Source organism: Phaseolus vulgaris, chromosome 3 (assembly GCF_051622355.1).
Source record: "Phaseolus vulgaris cultivar YP4 chromosome 3, ASM5162235v1, whole genome shotgun sequence".
Lineage (NCBI taxonomy): Eukaryota > Viridiplantae > Streptophyta > Magnoliopsida > Fabales > Fabaceae > Phaseolus > Phaseolus vulgaris.
The window spans coordinates 16407529-16431985 of record NC_143500.1 but is presented as its reverse complement, the minus strand read 5'-3'; the positions used below and the strand labels follow the sequence as shown (position 1 = coordinate 16431985).

At 39.4% G+C, this 24457-nt stretch overlaps 1 protein-coding gene across 1 annotated transcript; it reads left to right on the top strand.

The window, feature by feature from the left end:
- Positions 1–558: 558 nt before the first annotated feature.
- LOC150028722 (uncharacterized) lies at positions 559–16919 on the top strand. The gene is made up of 4 exons (XM_090300074.1): positions 559–971; positions 15986–16256; positions 16340–16546; positions 16629–16919. Exons 1-4 carry the CDS (start codon positions 559–561, stop codon positions 16917–16919), a joined length of 1182 nt encoding a protein of 393 aa, XP_090156200.1.
- Positions 16920–24457: the final 7538 nt, after the last annotated feature.

Genomic DNA, 24457 nt, shown 5'->3' with positions numbered 1-24457 from the left:
CCTGGTTGATAGCGCGTCAGGTTGTCGACTTCTCAGTGTTCTGGATGCCTTCTCAATGTTCTTAGGGTTTCTCCTCACCGAGCGGGGAATAGAGGTGAACCTCGAGAAGTGTGCGACAATCATAGCTATGAGAAGCCCGACCTCGGTGAAGGAGGTACAACAGCTGACAGGATGCATGGCCGCCTTGTCCCGATTCATATCAGCTGGAGGAGATCGGGGACACCCCTATTTCCAATGCTTGAGGAGGAACAACCGATTCGTATGAACAGGCGAGTGTGAGGAAGCGTTCCTCAAGCTGAAGGAGTACTTGGCCAGCCCGCCAATTCTGTGCAAACCGCTGTCAGGCACTCCCCTCCACCTATACTTCGCTATTACAGATTGAGCAATCAACTCTGTCATAGTCCAGGAGTAGGATTGCGTCCAGAGGCCTATATATTTTGTTAGCAAAGTACTGTAGGGGCCCAAGGTGCGCTATCAGGCCATTGAGAAGGCGACCCTAGCAGTAGTATTTGCAGCCGAAGGCTCTGCTACTATTTCCAGAGTTTCACGGTGATCGTGATGACTGACCTTTCCATCCGTAAGGTCTTACAGAAACTTGACGTTGTGGGTCGAATGGTGCGCTGGGCGGTCGAGCAGTCCGAGTTCGATGTGCAGTATGAGCCAAGAGGACCTATCAAGGGTCAAGTTTATGCTGACTTCGTAGTAGAACTCTCCTTGGCAGCCACACACCAAGATATTGGAGATTTCCAGTGGGTCCTCTCCGTGGACGGGTTCTTTAACCAACAAGGCAATGGGACTAGCACCATCTTAGAGGGACCAAATGGGTTACTGATCGAGCAAGCCCTACGATTCGCTTTCAAAGCTAGCAACAACCAAACTGAATATGAAGCCTCGGTGGCAAGGATGTTGCTAGCCAAAGAGATGGGTGCTCGAAGCTTGTTAGTGAAAAGTGACTCGCTACTAGTAACTGGGTAAGTTACGGTCGAGTACCAGGCCAAGGACCCCCAGATGGCCGCGTATTTGAAATATGTCATTCTCTTGAAAGGGACATTCGTTGCGTTCGAGCTGGTGCACGTTCCCAGGGAACAAAATGCCCGAGCTGACTTATTGGCAAAGCTCGCCAGCTTAGGCAAGGGGGGTTGACAGAGGACAATTATCCAGGAAACCCTAAAAGCGCTCAGGACCACCACAGGTTGCGTGGAAGAGGTCCAGCAGGTGAGTGTCTTTGAAGGCGGAAGGAGAGGTCACCGGTCGTTGACTTAGGAAACGTTAAGGGTACCTAAGATAAGTGCATACCACTTATCAGTGGGAGAACCGTTGAACATTTGCCTGGTTGATATAGCTGAAACATGGATGACACCCTATAGGCGTTACCTGGCTGATGCCTTACTCCTACATGAGCTAATGGAGGCCAAAATAGTTAAGAAGAACACATGCATATATACTCTGGTGGATGGAAAGTTGTTCAGGCATGGCTCCGCTCACCCTATCTTGTTCTGTGTGAGTGGTGAGCAGTGTACGCATATCATGGCTGAGCTCCATGAAGGTATCTGTGGGAGTCACATCGGTGGATGAGCTCTCTCATCAAAGGTTGTTCGAGCAGGGTATTACTGGCCGACCATGAGGGAGGACAACAATGCAAACAAATCCAACAGCACGTCGATTGGCATCATGCGCCCCCGGAGGAGTTGCGATCGATCCACAGCCCATGGCCTTTCCACACATGGGGGATTGACATCCTGGGTCTGTTTACCTTAGCAGTTAGACAAATGAAGTACCTAGTGGTAGCCATCGAGTACTTCACCAAGTGGATAAAAGCCGAGCCTGTCGCACAGATCATAAGCCACAAGGTTCAACACTTTGTGTGGAAGAACATAGTTTGCCATTTTGGAATCCCAAAGCATTTAGTGTTTGACAACGACACCCAATTCGCAAGTCAGCAGCTAGGCAAGCTATTCACAAAGCTCGAACATGAGTTGGTACCCGGCAGCCTTGATATGAAGATTATGCACTCCAAGGAGGAAGATTTTGTGCAGTTGTTTCATTAAGATTGCGCGACATTGTAACAGATTGTCCTCCCATCAAACCTGTTTTCACTCAAGATAAGGTTTCTGTGAGAGAAGGGTTGTTACAATGAAGTAACCTAAAAGTAGTCTATAAAAGAGACTCGAGATCCCTGGTAAAGGTACATTGTTTCTAAGACTGAAACTACTTGCTTACTTACTCATTGTTTCTTAGCCCAATACTGACTTGATCGTCGAAGTGCAATCAACAGGTAGGGCCCCCTCTGTTTCAAACGGAGTCGCGTTACAACATCCCAGGGAAAGAGCAAAATCTAGCAGAGGCAGACGGACTCACAACCTGTTCCCAGAGTCAACCAGGGACCAGGTCAACCAACGAGAACAAAATTAATAGTGTTAACAAATATGAAATTTACATGAAATTAATATATCAATACCCTTCTATGTTTATCTTATTATTTACTGACTTAGTTTTCTTTATTGTAATTTTATAAAAATATAGTATTAAAAAATTATATAATCATATTTAAAAAAATTATTTAGAATTTTAAAATTATCTAATTAAAAGTAAATATAAATATTTAATTTTATAATTGTTTAAATATTTTTTTAGTATTTATTAATTTTCTATATTTTAATAGATTACATAAAAAAATAAAAAATATAAGTGATCAAATATCAACACTAGAACGACAAACACAACTTTGAAGAGTAAATGTTTGAAATAAAAAAGGAGGAATGAATCCAAGAAGAAGAACTTATAGAGAAAGGAGAAAAAACACTATTCATATGACAAATATTGTTTCAGAAATGAGATTCACATCTATTTGATATTTGTCTCAAACAATAAAAAATGCAGGTAACAAAAATGTTATTAGAGCTCCATACTATGCTATTAGTGTTCCATACTATGTTTTTATTTTTATCGATGATAATCTGCATTGTAAAATTTATTTAATTTGATTAAAATTTATATTTAATTAAAATAAAACTAAATTGAATAATCGGTAAATTTACCATATATTATTACCATGTTAGCTATGTTTTGATAAAATTTATGTTTCTTCCTACATGTATTTGTATCTATTAAAATGAACTGTAAATTAAGTGTGTGAATAATGATATCGTTTATTCAATTTTAATATTAAACATAATTAAATATAAATGATAAAAATAAAAAAATTTGAATACACGTGTCTGTGTTCCCGCTAGTATATATAGTGAAAAATAAATTGAAAACTACTTAAACTAAATTATTTTCAATTTTTCCCTTAAAATAACCTCTATCGCCTGCCCCTAAAACTATTAAATATATTTATAATAAAAATAAAAATATTATATATATTTATAATAAAATAAAAAATATTATATATATATATATATTAATAAAAATAAAATAAAAGTAAATGAATTGTGCATATAAATTCTATATGTTAAAAAATTTATATACATAATCTTATATATTTGTTCCTGCCAGTTGACTTGCTTCGCCGGTTGACTCGAATGACAACCCTTGACCCTCCTATCTCCGCTTGAGAATCGAACGTTCTTGATCAAAGAATCTCTCACCTGCAAAGACAAAGGGCGCCTTAACGACCGTTTGCATTCCGACGCTCAAGTCAGTATAAGGGCAAAGAAACATCAAGTGTATAAAGTAGTTTCAGTCTTAGAAATTGTGTACCTTACTAGGGTTCTTAACACCCGTTATATAGGTTGAAACTAGGGTTTACCTCTGTGTTGTTACTCTTGTCTAGGGTTCCTTGGGGAACATCCTTGCACCGCTATTTATATAATCTTAGCGTAGCTGACACATAGAACTTCCCTTAACTGGAGTGCAACGACTAATAGAGTGGTCGCCTGTGTACCAACTTGTGCACCAATCTCTGGGGGCCACCTGTCATGCGGGTGCCCTAAGTATTCACGTGCCATGCATGCAACTTCCTTTCGAAACCCTAACCCTAATGGGCCTTAGTGCTTCCAGAAGTTATTCCCTTGTGCCGCGCCTTAATGCACTATACACACCACTTGCATGGATCCCTCGTGACTTAGGCTTTCCTCGTATCTGATGCTTTTAACTGATAACTTAGTATAATTCTAGGGCCCACCTTATGTGGCCCAATACAACGTTCAGACCGCCAATGTCCGATCTCTCCCTCCGTTGGCGAGGTCCGATGTCGATCTCCAACATCGGGGTCTATTGTACCGATGTCCGAAGACTGACCATCACTTTGATAGGCCTACCAGGGGCCCACCTGACATGGCCCACATTTACCATAAGGTACTGGTGTGCGATGTCTGAGGTCAGTCACTAGAGTCGATGACCGAGAACTGGTTGGGACACAAGCCCCCCAGTCTTGAGTTGTAACTTGTTTCAGTGAAGAGACTAAGTGATCGCGCTGGGTAACCTACGTGGCACTGGGTAACGGGACATGAAGAATACACCGAAGTGACATTTGACCACACTTTTTAAATCCGCGTACATGTGGCAAGATCAACGGCTATCGCTTGTTGGCGCTTGCTCTTCTTCGTATACTGTTCAAACCTTTATACCCTTACGCTCTCTTCACTGTTTCATTACTTTCACTTAAGCAAACATTTCTCTCAAGCATTTCTTCGAAACGCTCTCTCTTCTCCTTCCAAAACTCAAACCTTCAAACCTCAACTCATTCAAAGGTATGATTTTTACTCACCGATTGCTCTTGCTTTATGATTCTGCTGCCTATAACATGCTATAATTGTTCTGGGACTGTTTACGTTTTCTGCATTTTAGGTTTTCTGCACTTTCATTTCCCCTGTTTTACGCTTTGCGTCTCTATTTTTCTGGGTTTTCTGGGTCGCGTCTTCGTCTTCTTCTGAACCCTCATTTTCTTCCTTTCTCTTCTCTCTTTTTAGCTTTTCATGAGATGGCTAGAACGAAAACAACATCAAACCCTCCACCCCCTGTTAACTACAAAGCCCTTTACTGATGGCATTCCTATGAGCTCTTCTTTGATTTTGATGATGATGGTTGCGGAAGCTTAGTGGAGGAGAGTGGAACAAGGCCTTCCTAGGAAGTGTGGGTGCCTTGAAGGTGCATCAGGAGTAGTGAGGGTTGGAGTGGTTCGACCATCTCCATTTGAGGGTGAAGATTAAAGACTAAAAACCTAATTCTAGAGAGAATTTGGCAATGGAGTAATTTGAATGGCACTTGGGCAACATTTCATTACTCAAAATAGTCTTGAAAATACAAGGTGTTGGATCCTCCTTTTATAGGCTAAGGAGGACCATAATGCAACCCTAATGCTAATCAAAATGAAATGCAAATTACAGCACATGGCCAGCCTAGTGGAGAATCCTTCTAGAATGTGATCAAATCTTTAGCAAATCTAGGTCAAGTCTCATGGAATCAAGTTTATGCTATTTACACCACAACTAATACCAAGCTACCCTTAATGGGCCTTCATGTAGCATATACAAATCTTCATGGATTCGCTTGGCCTAGACGTTCCTCCCTTTGGCCTAGACGCTCCTCCCTTTGGCCTAAACGTTCTTGGTTTGGCTTTGGATGCTCATGCCTTGGCTCTTGTCTTTTTATGTGAGGTTGTGCTTGGCCCTCTTCCATCATCCCCTCCCTCTTGAAAAGTATTTGTCCTCAATCCAATGCTTTTTCTTCAACTAGGGGGATGGCTGTGGCTGGATGGTGTCCATCATCTCCTCTTTTTCAGAAGATCTATCCTCAAATCTATAGACTTGATCTTGAATAGCAGCCTCTTGCTTAGTCAATGTTTTTGCTCCCAGATCAAATGTCCATCTATGGGAATCTTGAAACAAAGCAAAGGAGTTAGTGTGAGCAATTGGAGAAAACTTAACTGTATGAAGTTGTCATTTTTGTTTTTCTTTTGTTTTTGGCAACTTTTCACAATATTTCCCTTTTGATGGTTGTATGTGTCCTCTAATCCTCTTATGTTTTCTAAAAGTTCCAATAGTAGTTACTTTTCCCTTAGGCATAATTCCTTTAGGAGGTGGTAACAACTTTAAAAGGGAAAGAGGACTATGTTCACATACAACTTCAAATGTAGAAATATGAGTAATCTTGTGGACTACTCCATTGTATGCATGCTCAAAAGGAAAAGGATACTCATCCCAAGAATTGTGGTTGTCTCTCATGATTTCTCGAAGCAAAAGAGCTATGTTTTCAAATTTTGGAGATCTATCCATCACTATTTTTGAAGATAAATCATGGAGACTTGTCACTTTTCTAAGGAAGAGTTTATCCACATCCATGAAAAAGGAATCAAAACCTTTTGTTGTCCTAGGAAGCTCTAATATGAAATTTAGGCTTGTGTCTTCCCAAGGATCATTTGCAAAAGGTGAAGGAGTATAGAGTTCTTGAGACATTGTCTTAGGTGTAGTTTTAAAACAAGAATTGTACCTAAGGTAATGTCTTTGAACCTCTTTTCTCATGGGTGAAAATTTTTTTCCTTTTAAAAGCTCTAGAGTTTTATCAACTCTAATTTGGCCCATGAGTTCTCCTTCATGAAGAATTTTTCTCTTATGTGTAAAGATAGTCTCGTTGTTACAACCATTGTTTATGAGAATTTGTACACTTGGCAATGGTTGTCTCAATAAGACATGACAATTTTCTTTAGGCACTACCTCACATAAGAAATCGTCTTGGTAGTTGCCTATAGATAACTTGACCTTTACTTGTGGGAGATATCTCATATATTCAAAGTAAACTAATACATATTTATCTATGCAAGCCTCTTTTAAGGTTTCTTCTTTTGTGACTATGCTTGCAAGTGTTCCTTCACAAAAGGTAAGTGAAGGAGATCAAGCTCAATAGAACATGGAGGCCAATCAACAAGATCAAGAAGAGGTAGAGACACAAATGGAGGACGCCCATGGAGGTCAAAGTCCACCTCAAAGGCTTACAAGAAGCATGTTCAAAGCTTTAGGAGCTAGGAGACATTTATTTTCTCTTTTTGTAATTTCTTTAGTTGAAGGTGCTTAGAGGGAAACATTAGAAACCTCTATTGTTATAACATCTTTTAGTCTTTAGTTAGGAGCTTTAGGGGGGGTGTGTGTTAGTAGATAGGTGTAGAAGTAGAATAGGAGGTGCCAAAGTGAAGGAAGGAGTCACACCTTCCTCATGCTTGGGTTTTGGCGCCGATTCTAGATGATTCTTAGGAGGGAATTTTTGAATTTGTGTTGCTTACATTTCAGCACCTTAGGCTATAAATAGAGGTGGTCTCTTTGTAAAATTCAGATTTGAATTTATCTAAAGAAACTATACTCAAAATTGGAGTGAGCATTGGAGAGCTTTTGAGCCTTCTTCTCTAGTCTTATCTTGAAGGATCATGGTTTCCTCAAGTGGCGGCTTGCACACTCATCTAGGAGCATCCATACTTCTAGTGGCGTGATCATCCAACCATTCTTCCATCTTCATGAGCACTCTCTTCTCCTTCCTTTCTTCTCTTTCAATTGTTCATGTTGTCTTGTTTTCTTGAGTTTTTGGTTCGGTTCTTTGGTTTTTCCAGCAGCTGTTCTTGTTTTTCTTGTGTTTTGGTTCGGTACCTTTCATTTTCCAGCTTTCCTTTATAGTTTGGTTGCCTTTTACTTCATTTTGTTCGGTTCAAATGTGTTCTTATTCAATTCTATTCGGTGCTTTTTAGTTTTACCTCTTTTTGTTGGTTCAATTTGACAATATGAGGAACTTCCATGTGAGTTTGGATTTGGTGCTAGTTTTGGTGAGTTCTTGTTCATAGAACCTTGATCCAATTCTATGAAAAAGTGCCTAACATTTGTCCAACTCAAGTTGATTCCCAAGAATGTCAAGAATCATTCTCTTCTATGCTAGTGGAATCACATCATGTGGTATCATGAGTTTAGGTGTGTTCTTGTTTAATTGTTGAGTTGTGTAGCACTTTATTTCAAGAGCTCTTTTAATTTCTTGCAATTTAAGTTTCTGTTTTAGGCTTATTTTGAGTTTACTTGCTGTTTTAATTCTTTTGCCTATCATATGTTTGAGTATTTTCCTTTTTGAATCATGTCAAGTTTTGTCTTAGTCATGTTATTCCATAATTGTCATTACTTCTAGTAGTACTTTTATTGTTTTTGATTGTGTCTTGCTTTAGTGTAATGTAATTTTCGGAATTGATATTGATCCTTTGTGCATTTTCTTTTTAGAATTGAGTTCATACTTGTATTCTAGACCTATACAAGTTCCAATACATCATTTTCCATTATGTCTTTGCTAGTTCATAATTCTGTTTTTTATTCCTATTAGGATTCCTCTGTTTCTGAAAAAAAGTGCTTACTGTTTTCCTTATTGCAATTGATTTACTCACTGGAAAATTCTGAAATTCTGGATTTGTGATATTCAAAGTGTTAGAAAAGAGTAGAAAAAAGAATCATTCAAAAATTCAAAGTAAAAAAAAATGATAAATAAAATAAAAAAAGTGTACAATTCTGCCGAAAAGAATACGGTAATCTGGCAGCGATTTTAAAAAATTTATCTCAATTAATTGGCTTACTGTTTTTAATTGATTCCAGTGCCATTATTGAGTTAACATCTTGAAGTTTCTGTGGTTTAAAATTCATAATCCAGTTCGCTCTACATCATTCCAGTTAAATCAGTGAATATCAAGCACAGTTTGCATTTTAAAAAATTTTCCAGTAGCTAATTTTTGTTTTCTTCATCTACTCTAGTGCTTTTCCTTAAGTATTCTTTTGTGTGCCTACTTTCTCATTGAGTTCTTTATTTTCTTGATTGTCTTTCATTCTTTACTCTTTGAGTTTGTCTTACATATAGTTTTCCTTTTGCAATTACCTTTCCTTGCTTATACCTTTTCTTGTTTGTCTTTATTGTTTCATTGGTTTTGTGGTGGTTGCTTTTGAGATTGGTGTGCTTGCTTTGACATCTTTCATTTGAGGATTCCAAGGCCTCAAGATCAGATTGGTGCAAGGACATTATTTCTTTAAGAGTGACCTATTTTTTCTGCCTCAATTCCCTTGGGCAATTTCATTGCCAAGCTCACTGTTTTTGCTAATTTTGTTTCTTAACTTGTTTGCTGTTTTTGTGTGTTTGCTGTTTTTCATTTGCAAAATGGCTGGATTTTCAAGTGATGCATCATACAAGCAGAATTCTCCTTCCAAAGCTTCAATCCTTGGTGAATTACATGAAGCTCAAAGAACCATTAGACGGTTGGAGGAGAAATTGCAAAAGATGGAGGTGCAACAAGCTAGACCATCTCCTTCAATTCATGATGAGCATCATAGACCTTCAACAAGAGCCTCTTCCAATGATTTTGGCCGTGAAGATGAGCACAGGAGAAGGAGAACTCCACCTCAAGTCCATGGACAAAGACATCATCACCAAGGGGAAAGACCTCACTACGGCAATGGCTTCTATCATGATGCAAAGTCAAGGCTTCCTTCGGTCAAGCTACCTTGTTTTAATGGCTCTAGTGATCCTAATGTATATTTAGATTGGGAGGCTAAGTGTGAACAAATATTTGAGATCCATGAGATCCAAGATGAGCATAAGCTTAAGCTAGCCACCCTAGAGTTTAGTGATTATGCCATGAAATGGTGGCATGGAATTGTAAAGGACATTATCTATCACAAGGGTCCTCCCGTGGACTCTTGGAACTCTTTAAAGGATCATATGCGCGCTAGGTTTGTGCCCCCACATTTTAGGAAAGACCTCATGTTGAGACTCCAACGGTTTCAACAAGGCACGCTAAATGTGGATGAATATTATAAGGAGCTTGAGACGCTTGTGCTTAAAATTGAATTAGAAGAAAGTGAGGAAGCTATGATTGCTAGGTTTGTGAGTGGTCTTAGGAAGGATATTCAAGACATTGTTGAGTTACAAGAGTATTCATCATTGGGCTCTTTAGTTCATCTTGCAATGAAGTTGGAAGCCCAACTTGCTCAGAAAAACTCTTTCAAAAATGCTTCCAATGATGGATACTACTCCAAGTCTTGGAGAAACAAAAATTCTTTTTCTAAACATCCTTCCAAAGATTCTTCTTTCAAACCCAAGGAAACTAAGCCATCTACTTCTAGACCTAAGTCTCCCACTAGAACATCTAATACTAAATGCTTTAAATGTATGGGTTATGGTCATATAGCTGCAAATTGTCCTTCCAAACGAAGTATGTACATGCATGAGGGCATTGTAGTTAGTGAGCATGATTCGGATTCTCCTAAGCATTCATTGCATTCTTATGCATCTAGTGAGGAAAAGAGCGAATGTCCACTTGAAGGGGACTTGTTAGTTGTGAGAAGACTTCTTGGACAAGTTTCACAACCTTTTGATGAAAGTCAAAGGGAAAATATTTTCCATACAAGATGTCTTATTCAAAACAACATTTGTTCCTTGATAGTGGATGGGGGTAGTTGTGCAAATGTGGCTAGTACAAGAGTAGTAGATAAGCTTGGATTGTCTACTATCTCTCATACAAAGCCCTACAAATTACAATGGCTTAGTGAAGTAGGAGAAATAATTGTCAATAAACAAGTCCTCATCCATTTCTCCATTGGAAAATACAAAGATGAGGTATTATGTGATGTTGTGCCCATGGAAGCCACTCATGTTCTTTTGGGAAGGCCTTGGCAATTTGATAGAAAAGTTTTACATGATGGCTTTACCAACAAACTATCTTTTGAATTCCATGGTCACAAGGTTACTTTAAAATCTCTCTCTCCAAGAGAAGTCCATGAGGACCAAGTTATCATGAAGAAAAAGAGGGAGAGTGAAAAAGATAAAAAAGATAAGAGTTCTAAGCCTACACTCCTTGTGTCTAGGCGTGACATTGAAAGGGAAATAGTGGCTCATCATCCTCTTTTCTTAGCCATCCCCAGAACTCTTAGAGTAGAATCACTTGTTGATAGTCCTCATTGCTTGGAAAATTTGGTAGAAGAGTTCCAAGATCCTCCAAATGGACTTCCACCTTTGAGAGGGATTGAACACCAAATTGATTTAATACCGGGCTCTTATTTACCAAATCGTCCAGCATATAGGACCAATCCAAGTGAAACCAAGGAAATTCGCCAACAAGTTGAGGCTTTGATTGAGAAAGGGTGGGTGCAAGATAGCATGAGTCCTTGCGCTATGCCTATCATCTTAGTGCCAAAAAAGGATGGCACATGGCGAATGTGTTCGGATTGTAGGGCCATCAACAACATAACAATTAAGTATAGGCATCCCATACCTAGACTAGATGATTTGTTGGATGAATTACATGGTTCCAAAATCTTTTCAAAGATTGATCTTAAAAGCGGCTACAATCAAATCCGTATCAAACCGAGTGATGAATGGAAGACGGCTTTTAAGACCAACTTTGGTTTATATGAGTGGTTAGTCATGCCTTTTGGCTTAACTAATGCACCAAGTACTTTCATGCGCCTGATGCATCCACTAGTACAAAATTTGAAAACAACGACCATTTATTTAGTGCGGCTTTGCGTTTAAACGCATTTGTAAAAAACGCGGTGGCATTTTTGTAATTAAATTGATTTACAAATGCGGTCTTACCCTAGAACCGCATTTGTAAATCAATTTTACCCTAAAAATAGAAGCGCGCCACTAATTTTCACTTTCACTTTCGTCTTCTCCGCTCTTCGTTTCAACGTTCTCAGCTCTCTCCGCTTTGCATTGTAAGTTTAAGCTCTCTCTGCTTCAACGTTTGTTTTCGTTTTCGTTTTTGTCATTGTCATTATTCACTTCCTTGGCATTGTCATTTCGTTTCCTTACTCGTTTTCTGCATATAGGTGGTTACTGTTCTATTGGGTTCGCTGGTTTTTTCTGCTTCGCCACCGCCACTGCTTCCGCCACCGCCTTCGCCTACGCCTTCGTCTTCGTCTCCGATCACCATCAACCTAAAGGTTGGTGTTGTATTTATTTAATATTTTGAATTTATATTTAAAATTTTGAATTCATATTTAATATTTTGAATTTTTATTTTTCTGTATTATAATATATATTTAATTAATAACTAATACAACTTGGAATGTATAACTAATAACTAATAATTTATATATTTGTGTGTATTTTGAATTTTTGTATTATATAATTTCTATTTTCTTAAATTTATATTATATATAAATTCTATTTTTGTTTTTTATTTTTTATCTTTAATTTTGATTTAGTAATTTTTATTTTTTATCTTTAATTTTTATTTAATAATTTTTTATTTTTTATCTTTAATTTTTATTTAATAATTTTTTTTATAGTATATATAATAAATAACAAATAACTAGAATATGAGCATACAACACTAATTCTGCATGTAATTATTTTTATTTTTTGCACTTTCTCTTTGCATATCTTTCTTTTTTTCCTTGGCATCATTTATTTTTTATAATTGTCACTTTAAACTACTTTTACTTAAATAAAAATGAATATGATATTAAATCTTTATGGAATTATAATTCTATAGTGTATTAAACTTTGTTCTAGAATTTTAATTTTAGAAGTGACATATTTAGTTAGTTGTTAATTACATTTTAATAAAAGTTTTATGTTATGTTAGTTATTGTTACTTTTAGAATAGAAATATCGTGTTTGGATTGAGTCCGGGGGTGTTCGACCCTCGGCAAATGTGTGAGATTGAAGAGAATACTAATTATTAGAAAATCCTAACTATATTCCATAATATATAATGGATCGAAGTTGGATGAATGCTGTTCGTATAAGTGATGAGTACGAAAGGGGAGTAGAGGAATTTATACAATTTGCGCAGCGTAACGCGATTATTAGTGGTCATGATGGAGCAAAGATCAGGTGTCCGTGCGTTAACTATTTGAATGGAAGGATACTGGATGTGAATATCATGAGGGAACACCTGCTATGTGATGGGTTTCTTCGATCTTATACAACTTGGACATGGCATGGTGAATTATTAAATTTACCACGTGTTTCCGTAACTGAAGAATATGTGGGTTCTACCATGGATGAAGCAGTACACGATGATGGAGATGATGATCGATTGGAGGACATGATTCGTGATGTGGGAGCTGAGTGTTTTGCAAAAGCGCATGGATATGAAAGTATGTCAAAAGATGCAGAGACTCCTTTGTATCCTGGATCAACTAACTTCACACGGTTGTCGGCGGTGTTAAGATTGATGAATTTGAAGGCAATAAACGGATGGACTGATAAAAGCTTCACGGAATTGCTCCAGCTGTTGAAGGATATGCTTCCAGAGGGAAATAGTCTACCTAATCGTAATTACGAGGCAAAAAAGATTCTTTGTCCAATGGGTATGGAGTACAAAAAGATACATGCATGTCCTAATGATTGTATATTATACCGGAAAGATTTTGAATTGTTGAAAAGTTGTCCGAGGTGTGGGTTATCACGTTATAAGTTGAAACAAAAAGATGATGATTCTATTGATGACATGGAAAAGCATGGACCCCCAATGAAGGTTATGTGGTATCTTCCCATCATTCCAAGAATGAAGCGTTTGTTTGCAAACCCAGACGATGCTAAGAATCTTAGATGGCATGCAGATGAGAGGAAATGCGATGGCATGTACCGACATCCAGCTGATTCTATTCAATGGAAGAAATTTGATGATGACTTTCCAGAATTTGGTAAAGAATCAAGAAATATCCGACTTGGTTTAGCTACAGACGGAATGAATCCGTTTGGTAATATGAGTACAAATCACAGTTCATGGCCTGTATTACTAGTTATTTACAACTTACCTCCTGGATTGTGCATGAAGCGAAAATACATGATGTTGTCTATGATGATATCCGGTCCGAAACAACCAGGGAATGATATTGATGTTTATCTAAGTCCCCTAATTGAAGATTTGAAGTTAATGTGGGACCAGGGTGTTGAAGTATTTGACGGATTTGCTAATGAAACTTTCAAGCTTCATGCCATGCTATTTTGCACCATCAATGACTTTCCGGCATATGGTAACTTATCAGGTTATAGTGTTAAGGGTCACAAAGCGTGTCCAATATGCGAAGAAGACACTGCTTCTCAACAATTGAAAAATGGAAGGAAAACAGTATATCTTCGCCATCGGAGGTTTCTTAGAAGTCATCATCCTTACCGGAGGTTGAAAAAAGCCTTTAATGGACACCAAGAGGGTAGTGGTCCACCAACTCCATTAACCGGTGTTGAGGTTTACGAAAAGGTAAATAACATAGACCACACCTTCGGCAAGTCCAAAAAAAAGTCATCTGTGACAAATATTTGGAAGAAGAAATCAATCTTCTTTGATCTTCCGTACTGGTCGAGGTTAGAAGTCAGACATTGTATAGATGTAATGCATGTTGAGAAGAATGTGTGTGATAGCTTAATTGGTACACTTCTTAACATTAACGGGAAGACGAAGGATGGTCTAAATGCTCGTTTAGATTTGATTGAGATGAACATACGCGGCGAGTTGGCACCCATACAAATGGGTAAGCGTACATATTTGCCCCCAGCCTGTTACACAATGTCAAAAGATGAAAAAATTAGTTTTTGTCAATGTCTAAAGGGTGTGAAAGTGCCACAAGGACATTCCTCAAATGTGAAGAGTCTAGTGTCAATGCAAGATTTGAAGTTAATTGGGTTGAAGTCTCATGATTGTCACATCTTGATAGAACAGTTGTTGCCGGTAGCTATCCATAGGATCTTACCAAAAAATGTTAGACACACCATAACCCGTTTGTGCTCATTCTTCTCTTCCATCTGTTGTAAAGTCATTGATCCCTCAAAACTAGATGAACTTCAAAATGAAATTGTTGTTATCTTGTGTGAATTGGAAATGTTTTTTCCTCCGTCTTTTTTTGACATCATGGTTCATCTAGTGGTGCATCTGGTAAGAGAGGTTAGATTGTGTGGACCAGTGTACTTAAGATGGATGTATCCTGTTGAGCGGTATATGAAAATTTTGAAAGGTTATGTGAAAAATCATTATCGTCCTGAGGCTTTAATGATTGAAAGGTACATGGCTGAAGAAAGTATTGAATTTTGTTCAAAGTACATGACAAAAGCAAATCCAATAGGTGTTCCAGCTAATTCATGGCATCACAGGCGTTCTACAAGTAAATGTTTACGTGGTGTGAATATTGTAAGCAAATTTCGATCTGAAGTCTTGCAAGCACATTTGTACATATTGAATAACACAGATGAAGTTGTACCTTACATAGAAGCTCATAAAGCCATTGTGAAGGCAAATAACCCAAGACAAGCAGAGAAATGGGTCTTGATGGAACATAATAGAACTTTCATGCCTTGGTTTAAAGATGAGGTGTTGAAGGATTCAACGGCATCAGAGACCTTGACTTGGTTGGCTGCTGGATTGAAGTTTGATGTCATTTCGTGTACAACGTACGAAGTGAATAATTGTATATTTTACACGAAGTCCCTGGATGAAAAGAGTACAGTTCAAAATTCTGGTGTTACTCTTGAAGCCGAGTCAATGCAGTTTTCGACTTCGAAAGATACAAATCCAGTACTTGGATCAATGGCATACTATGGGTTTATAGAAGAGATATGGGAGATTGACTACACTAAGTTTTCCGTTCCAGTTTTCAAGTGTAAATGGGTTGATAATAAAAGTGGGGTTAAAATTGATGAATCAGGATTCACACTAGTGGACTTTCGAAAGATAGGGTATCAAGATGAGCCATTTATAATGGTTCAACAAGCATATCAGGTTTTCTATGTGAAAGATCCTACGTCAGAACATTGGTATGTCGTTTTACACGGGAAAAAACAAGGGGAAGCCATAGATGATATTGAATATGGCGAAACTCGTTCATTCACACCAATGATAACTAATAAAGATGACGATGTACTTGATGATGTACATGCAACCCGTAAAGACCATAGTGAAGGAATTTACATATAAACATTCAACCCACATGCAACATGTAAATAAACATTTAGAATTTTTTGTATTATTTTTATATGATTTTAATTCGATGCACATTAACTAATGTTTGTTACCTAATTTTTTTAACAGAGACATGGATGACGACCAGACTCCAGACAGACCTCGATCTGGACGAGGCAGTAGAGGACCTACTAGATTGAAGCGTCTTGCATTGAGACGTGCTACTGGTGAGAAGACACATGTTGACATTGACGTCAACACTGGAGTGGCTTTTGGTCCTAAGGCAGATGAGTTTATGAGCTATCTTGGAGTTGTTTCTCGTGAGAGGCTCTCCATTTTGATTAATTCATGGGATGAGGTTTCAGAGGTTGATCGGAACATGCTATGGGAGGATGTTCTGGTAAGCTTTACATTATTATTGTTATCATATAATGCTTTTTAATATTGATTAATTAATTTTAATTTGATGATGTTATTTTCTAGGCAAACTTTGACATTCCTGATGTGGAACCGCTTCGATCAAAGATATTATCCAATATCGCACTTAAATTTCGTACCTTTAAGTCAAGACTGACTTCGAGATACATTTTTGGCGACCTTAAAGACGAAAATCCATGTTTAAAGTACCAACATATTGATGAAGAGACATGGCGTCTTTTTAGAGAAAGCCGTGAAAATGAGGCTTGGATGGTAAGTGAAGTAACTTTTTTGTTTATATAACATTAATAAGTTTATCTTATTTACTTCAGTTTGTTTATTTCAATTATGACAGGATCGTCGGAAGAAAGCTCAAGAGATAGCTTTGAAGAATCTTACCCCGCACGTTATGTCTCGTTCGGGGTATAGAAAACTTGAGCAAACACTGATGGTGGAAAAGGAGAAATCTCAACAGGGGACGTATTCTGAGAATGTGGAAACAGGGGTCACTTCTCCTCCACCACCTTTTCGCCATGAAAAATGGAAGAGGGCCCGAATTAAAAAGTCGGGTGCACCAAGTTCCGAGCAATCCGGGGTTATAATCGAAAAAATTGTAAGTTATTTTTGTTATTTTCAATTTTTTTAAAGCATTAATTATATTAATGATTGAAAATATGATTTTTGTGTACTCTTGCAGGATTCCTTGGAATCCGACGGTACATTTGTTGCTGAAGGTTGTCACGATATCCTGGTTGAAGCAATTGGACGACCTGAACACTCTGGTCGTGTTCGTGCCGCTGGACAAGGGGTCGGAATTAAACTTTATTTTGGAGTTTCAGAACGACAGCCATCCTCCTCCTCCAAGAAGGAGACTCAAATGAAGACTAAGTTACGTGAAGAAATAATGGAGGAGATGAGAAAGGAGACTGATTTGATGTGGCTGGAGATGAAAAAGGAGAATGATCGAATGCGACAAGAGTTTCTATCGCAACAAGTTTGTGCTGAGCCGATTGAACCCCTTGTTAGTCCCACTCCCAAGAGCACAAAGGGGAGTTGTGCGGCTCCTCCAACATCAGGGGATGATATCAATGGGCAGACAGAGGATTGTGAGCTACTGGTAGTGGGCGGCAAACTTCCTCGGGTGGTGGCACTTGGAAAATTCTATAAAAACGCCACCACCTTGCATAACGTTCCTCTCTCCCCTGATGTGGCAAAGGTAACAGTTGAAAAAGTACAATTTCCTGATGCTCGTGTTCCACTACCTTTAGATGAGGTAACCACTGTGGCCGATGCATTTCAGACATTCGTTGCCTGGCCCAGAGAGCTCATTCGATCTATGCCCGAACCTCATGTAATAATTTCGTTTCATTATATTATTTTTTATTTATATTTATATATTACATATAATTTAATACAAATGTTGTTTATCTTATAGGAACCTTTTCAGCCACCAAGTCCGAAAAAGAAGCGTGAGGTTCCAGTTGACGATCCTATGGCTTCCCTACGTCTCATTGCTAGTCAGATTGGCAATGATCCTTTTCCAGTTCCGTGGGATAATACATTTTTTCAAATCAACACTGAACTGCCACTGATGATTTACAACACAGATTTATCAGAATTTATATCTGGGAAACAGGAGCTCAATATAAGTATAATTCAATTTTTTATGATGTAAGTATCTTTACCTATTATTCAATTTACTTTATGTTAAATTATTATTGATTATGCTTTAACTAAAAACTTGTAGGTTTTTGCATAGAGTCTGTATCACTGAGGGGAAGGAAAATATGTATGGATTCGTAGATCCTGCATATACTAATCCCGTTGGACCAAACTCAACTGAGACTCAAGCATACATCACTAACATCCTGGAAAAAGAGGGAAAACAAATTTATTTATGCCCTTACATTAATGAGTAAGTTTAATTATATGTCATCAATTATTATTATTTCATGTTTTAAATATTTACTAACTCTTTTCAATGATCATATAGACATCATTGGCAGTTACTTGTCTTATCAATGGTTGATAAGACTGCTGTGTGGTTCTGTTCCCTACACAAGAAGATGCCCACAAAATTTAAGGATATCATTGATACGTAAGTATAGTATAAACTTAACTTTGTATATGTTACTAATTAACCATCTACTAACGAGGTTTTTTGTATTAACCAGTTCATGACGTGGATATAACATCCTAAAAGGTCAATCCAGTTCAAATAATTTGAACTACATAAGAGTAAAGGTTTGTAATTTTTTTCTTTCTCTATTATCATTGTTTATCAATATACTAACATATTACTTTTTATTGAATTATATAGTGTAATAAACAACCAGGAAGCTATGAGTGTGGCTATTACATTATGCAATGGATGATTACCATTATAAGACTAGGTGTTAAAACTGGTTGGAAGGAGGTATATGTTAAATCATTTTTATAATTCTTGAACATATATATATCTAGAAACTAATTTATGTCAACTTTGCAATGCAATTATTCACAGAAGAAACACCAATAAGTGAGGAAGGCATTTCATATGTTAGAGATTCTTGGTCCACATACTTCATTAATTTTTATAACTCTAGCATAGGTAAACAATATTAGTGGTTTTATTATATGTAATTTGATCACTTGTAAATGTACATTTTGATGATTTCAATTGGTTACTACATTTTTGTATTTGTCTGGCTGGGTTTGATCATTATGCAGGTTATTTAAATATATGGTTTCTGCACAAAACAGGATGTACTTAAAAAAAAGAAGCACTACTTACAAATGCGGTCATTTACCAAGACCGCATTTGTAAATAGTGAATTCGCATTTACAAATGCGGTCTTAGTAAATGACCGCATTTGTAAATGGGAATTCAGTATTTACAAATGCGGTCTTGGTAAATGACCGCATTTGTAAATAGTGATTTATGAATGCGATGTTTACCAAGACCGCATTCATAAATCCTAAGACCCAAACCCCTAATTCAGAATAATATACAAATGTGGTTGTTTTAGGTAACCGCATTTGTAAATGTGATTTATGAATGCGGTCATAGGACCGCATTTGTAAATATTTACAAATGCGTGTTGATCAAATGCAGTTCTATGACCGCATTTGTAAATTTAAAATAGCCGCATTTGTTTTACTTATCTGCACTAGTGATCATGTTCTTAGACCTTTCATTGGTAAGTTTGTTGTTGTTTACTTTGATGATATTCTCATTTATATCGTATCTTTGAATGACCATAGGTTGCATGTTAGGCAAGTTTTAGAAACCCTTAGGAAGGAACATTTGTATGCTAACCTTGCTAAATGTATGTTTGCTCTTGATCATATAGAATTCCTAGGGTTTGTTGTGAGTTGTAAAGGGGTCCATGTGGACAAAACAAAGGTGGTGGCCATTCAAAATTGGCCCACACCAAAATCTTTAAATGAGGTCCGAAGTTTTCATGGACTTGCTTCTTTCTATAGAAGATTTGTCCTAAACTTTGGTACCATTGCCGCACCACTCAATGACATAGTGAAAAAGGATGTGGTCTTTCATTGGGGAGAAGCACAACAAAATGCTTTTGACACTTTGAAAGAAAAATTGACTAATCCTATGAGCTCTTCTTTGATTTTGATGATGATGGTTGCGGAAGCTTAGTGGAGGAGAGTGGAACAAGGCCTTCCTAGGAAGTGTGGGTGCCTTGAAGGTGCATCAGGAGTAGTGAGGGTTGGAGTGGTTCGGCCATCTCCATTTAAGGGTGAAGATTGAAGACTAAAAACCTAATTCTAGAGAGAATTTGGCAAGGGAGTAATTTGAATGGCACTTGGGCAACATTTCATTACTCAAAATAGTCTTGAAAATACAAGGTGTTGGCTCCTCCTTTTATAGGCTAAGGAGGACCATAATGCAACCCTAATGCTAATCAAAATGAAATGCAAATTACATCACATGGCACATGGTTGACCTAGTGGAGAATCCTTCTAGAATGTGACCAAATCTTTAGCAAATCTAGGTCAAGTCTCATGGAATCAAGTTTATGCTATTTACACCACAACTAATACCAAGCTACCCTTAATGGGCCTTCATGTAGCATATACAAATCTTCGTGGATTCGTTTGGCCTAGACGCTCCTCCCTTTGGCCTAGACGCTCCCCCCTTTGGCCTAAACGTTCTTGGTTTGGCTTTGGATGCTCATGTCTTGGCTCTTGTCTTTTTATGTGAGGTTGTGCTTGGCCCTCTTCCATCATTTACCACTAGGCCCCTGAAGCCCTCCTGGATGAGACATCTCAGATGAACACCCATGAAGACATTCATACATATAAACAAAGCGAATCCCAAGATAAATTTCACGTCTCCGGGAAAGAGCTTGATGTATACCTGAAGGTCCTCCCTTGCAGGAAATGGGTCCATGTGATCGGGCAGATCCTAACGAGCCTTTCTTCTTCATGTACACCACAGTTTTCAAGCGGCTCAAACTCCGCCTTCCTTTCACGGGGTTTGAGCGCACTCTACTTACTGAGGTCAACGTGGCCCCAACCCAACTACATCCCAACAGTTGGGCGTTTGTGCGACCCTTCGCGATCCTCTACAACTACCTGGGGCATCCTCCTTCCGTCGATGTCTTCCTCTATTTTTTCGAGGCCAAGAACTCGGGAAAGAAGCTATGGCTGAGCTTCAACGGGTTGGCAGGAAGGCCCCTTTTGACCCTTTTCCAGCAGTCATACAAAGGCTTGAAGAAGAAGTTCTTGAAGATCTGTTGTAGCATCCACGACCCTACCCTCTTGGATGGGTTCCCCCTCTATTGGGTGGAGAAGCCTGGACTAAAAAAGCCAAGGAGTCTAGAGGAACTAACTCCGCTAGATTGTGAGATGTGTCAACTACTCTCAGGCTTGGGAGTGGTGTTTGACACCGCCAAGTTGATCAAGCTTGAATTCTGCGCCAAAGCTCTTAAGAGCTATATTGGTACATTTACCATTCTTGTCTTTTATCTGTTCATTGTTTGTTAAATACCTGTGGTGTGGAGCCATCTCTTTATGCCTTGTTGATGTTTTTGTGCAAACATGACCATTAATGCAGATAAGAAAAAGAAGCTAGCCGAGCTGCTCGTCAAGTCGAGGATCGCTGCTGCTGGCGAGGGAACTTCAAACGCTCCTCCCCCTACTACTTCTGCCCCTTATTCGACTGAACCAACCCCTATTGACAAACGAAAGGGGGTGGTGGTGGAGACTGGCTCGGAGGGCGAGGAGACTGGATCCGACCTTGTCTTCAAAAGGCACAGGTCGGATGATGTTGTGGCGCCCTCGCATTCTGCGTCTGGCGGCCACTCCTACTTTCATGGACAATCCTCCAAGCGCCTCTTCCCCTCACGACCTTGTCGTGATTGAAGGTGGGGGGGGGGGGGGGGAGAGCGCTCCCGAAGATCATCAACCGCCTCCCACTCTCGAGCTCCCTGCTCTTCTCCAAGAAGCCCTTAAGCTCTTCCAAGACAGAGAGATGGTGGAGAGTTTGGATAGCAACCTCCTTCAAGCCCGTGTGGCCCAAGGCCTTGGAGACTTCCTTGTCGCGTTCAACCTTGCGTTGAGTAAGGCGCAAGAAGCACAACACTTGTGGGCTAGGATGGTGAAGCTAGAGGAGGAGTTAGCCATCAAAACCAAAGCTTTCTCTAACCGCGAAACTGCTATGTATGCGGAGATGGGGAGTCTTTGTCAATCCGAAAAGGAGGTCAAGAGGCTTCTCTTTGAGAAGTCTCAGGAAGCGGTCCAATTGGAAGCGAAGATCTTGCCTCTTCGCAACATGGTGGTCGACCTAGAGGAGAAGGTCGAGGGAATGCAGGCCAAGATGGAAAAACTTGAGGAGAGGGCCACCCAACAGGAAGTCTAGCCAAGGCAGGTGGAAGAGGAGCTGGCTGAAAAGATCGAGCTCTTCAAGAAGACGGAAGAGGAGCTCAACAATAATGTTATCGATGCTTTTGGCAAAGTGTTCCAAGATGTCATAGCTCAATTTGCCTGCGTGCATCCTTAGGTGGATCTTTCCCCCTTTGATGAGTCCAAGTGTGTCATTGGTGGGAAACTCATGCTTAGAGAGTAGCCACCTTGTAATTCTGTCTTCTAGATGACTCATACCTTTATAGATATTTATATAAATGTTTCTTAGCTCCTGCTTTTTCTTTAACTGCCCTTGTCTTGATCATTTCGACTAACAGCGCTTCTGACATAAGTTCGCCTTCTAGGTAGCACGCTTTAACTTCATATACTCGTAATACGTGCGTAGGTCCCTTAAGAGGCTTAACCTTTGTCGCACTAGGATAAGGAAAACTCTTCTTGTTGTTGATCTTCCTTGTGCAAGGTGAGGGGGAGGTCTTCCTATTGAACTCTCCTATGCCCTCTTTGGGTCATCGAGCATACCTTGCTAGTGACACTGGCGAACCACACTGTCTTTGACCTCGTTTTGTGAGGGCAATAGAGAATTTGACTGTCGAACCATACTATTCCACTTTGGCGTTTTCACGCAAGAGGGAGGCTCGTTGAGGAACCATACCATTCCCAACCTTGGTGTTTCTAACCCAAGTGAATGGTTCGCACCTAACCTTGTCCTCGCCCTTGGGGTAAGGGAGAATGCAAATATTGAACCACGCTGTTCGACCTTAGTGTTCCCACGCAAGAGGGAGGCTCACTAAGGAACCATACTATTCCCGTTTCTCGGTGCATCACCTCAAGGGAGGGGTTCATTAACTTGTTGAACCATACTATTCTCAGCCTTGGTGATCTTACGCAAGGGGGGGATTCACTAAGGAACCATACTATTCCCGACCTTGGCGTATCACTTCAAGGGAGAGGTTCATTAACTTTGTCGAACCATACTATTCTCAGCTTTGGTGAACTTACGCAAGAGGGAGATTCACTGAGGAACCATACTATCCCCGACCTTGGCGTATCACTTCAAGGGAGAGGTTCATTAACTTTGTCGAACCATACTACTCTCAACCTTGGTGAACTTACGCAAGAGGGAGATTCACTAAGGAACCATACTATTCCCGACCTTGGCGTATCACTTCAAGGGAGAGGTTCATTAACTTTGTCGAACCATACTATTCTCAGCCTTGGTGAACTCACACAAGAGGGAGATTCACTGAGGAACCATACTATCCCCGACCTTGGTGTATCACTTTAAGGGAGAGGTTCATTAACTGCATTACACAACACATTCTTTAACTAAATAACTGATATTTTATTGGGTGCCCTCGTTAAAAAAAACCCTTGTAAGAGAAAAAGAGTGTCCCTTATTACTGTGTACAATGCAAACAACTTAACTGAAATAAAACTTAAACTTGATTGCGTTCCAAGTACGAGGGATCGCGCCACCTTCTAACGTCTCGAGCCTGTATGCTCCATTCCCAAGGGCCTCTATCACTCTGAAAGGACTAGTCCAATTAGGAGACAACTTGTTTTCTAGCTAGTACGGGTGGGCCTTTCGCATGACTGGGTCGGCGACCTGGAACTGCCGAGGTCTCAGCTTGGAGTTGTACTTGTACTACACCCTCCTCTTCAAGGCTTCAACCTTAATCCTTGCTTCCTCCCTTACTTTGTCTAGTAGGTCCAGGTTCACCTTCCTCTCCTCATTGGATTCTTCGACCACGAAGTTCTGGAAACGTGGCGAGTTCTCCTGGATTTCCACTAGAATCATTGCGTCCGAACCGTACACCAAGCTGAAGGGTGTTTCTCTAGTTGTGGACTAGGGAGTAGTGTGGTAAGCCCACACAATTCTAGGAACTTCTTCTGCCCAGGTCCCTTTGGCTTTATCTAGCCTTCTCTTCAGACCTCTGAGCAGAACTCGCTTGGCAGACTCGACCTACCCGTTCGTCTGGGGGTGTTCGACAGATGCGAATAACTGCTTTACCCCCAACTCTGTACATAACTTACCGAATTGCTGGATTGCAAACTGGGTACCATTATCTGACACCAATCATTTTGAGATTCCGAAGCGGCACACTATGTTTTCCACACAAAGTGTTGCATCTTGTGGGATGTGATATGTGCTACTGGCTCAGCCTCTATCCACTTTGTGAAATATTCTATGGCAATCACAAGGTACTTCATCTCCCGTACTACCAAAGGAAAAGAGCCTAGAATGTCGATCCTCCAAGTATGAAATGGCCATGGGCTATAGATCGACCTCAACTCTTCTGGAGGCGCCTTTTGCAG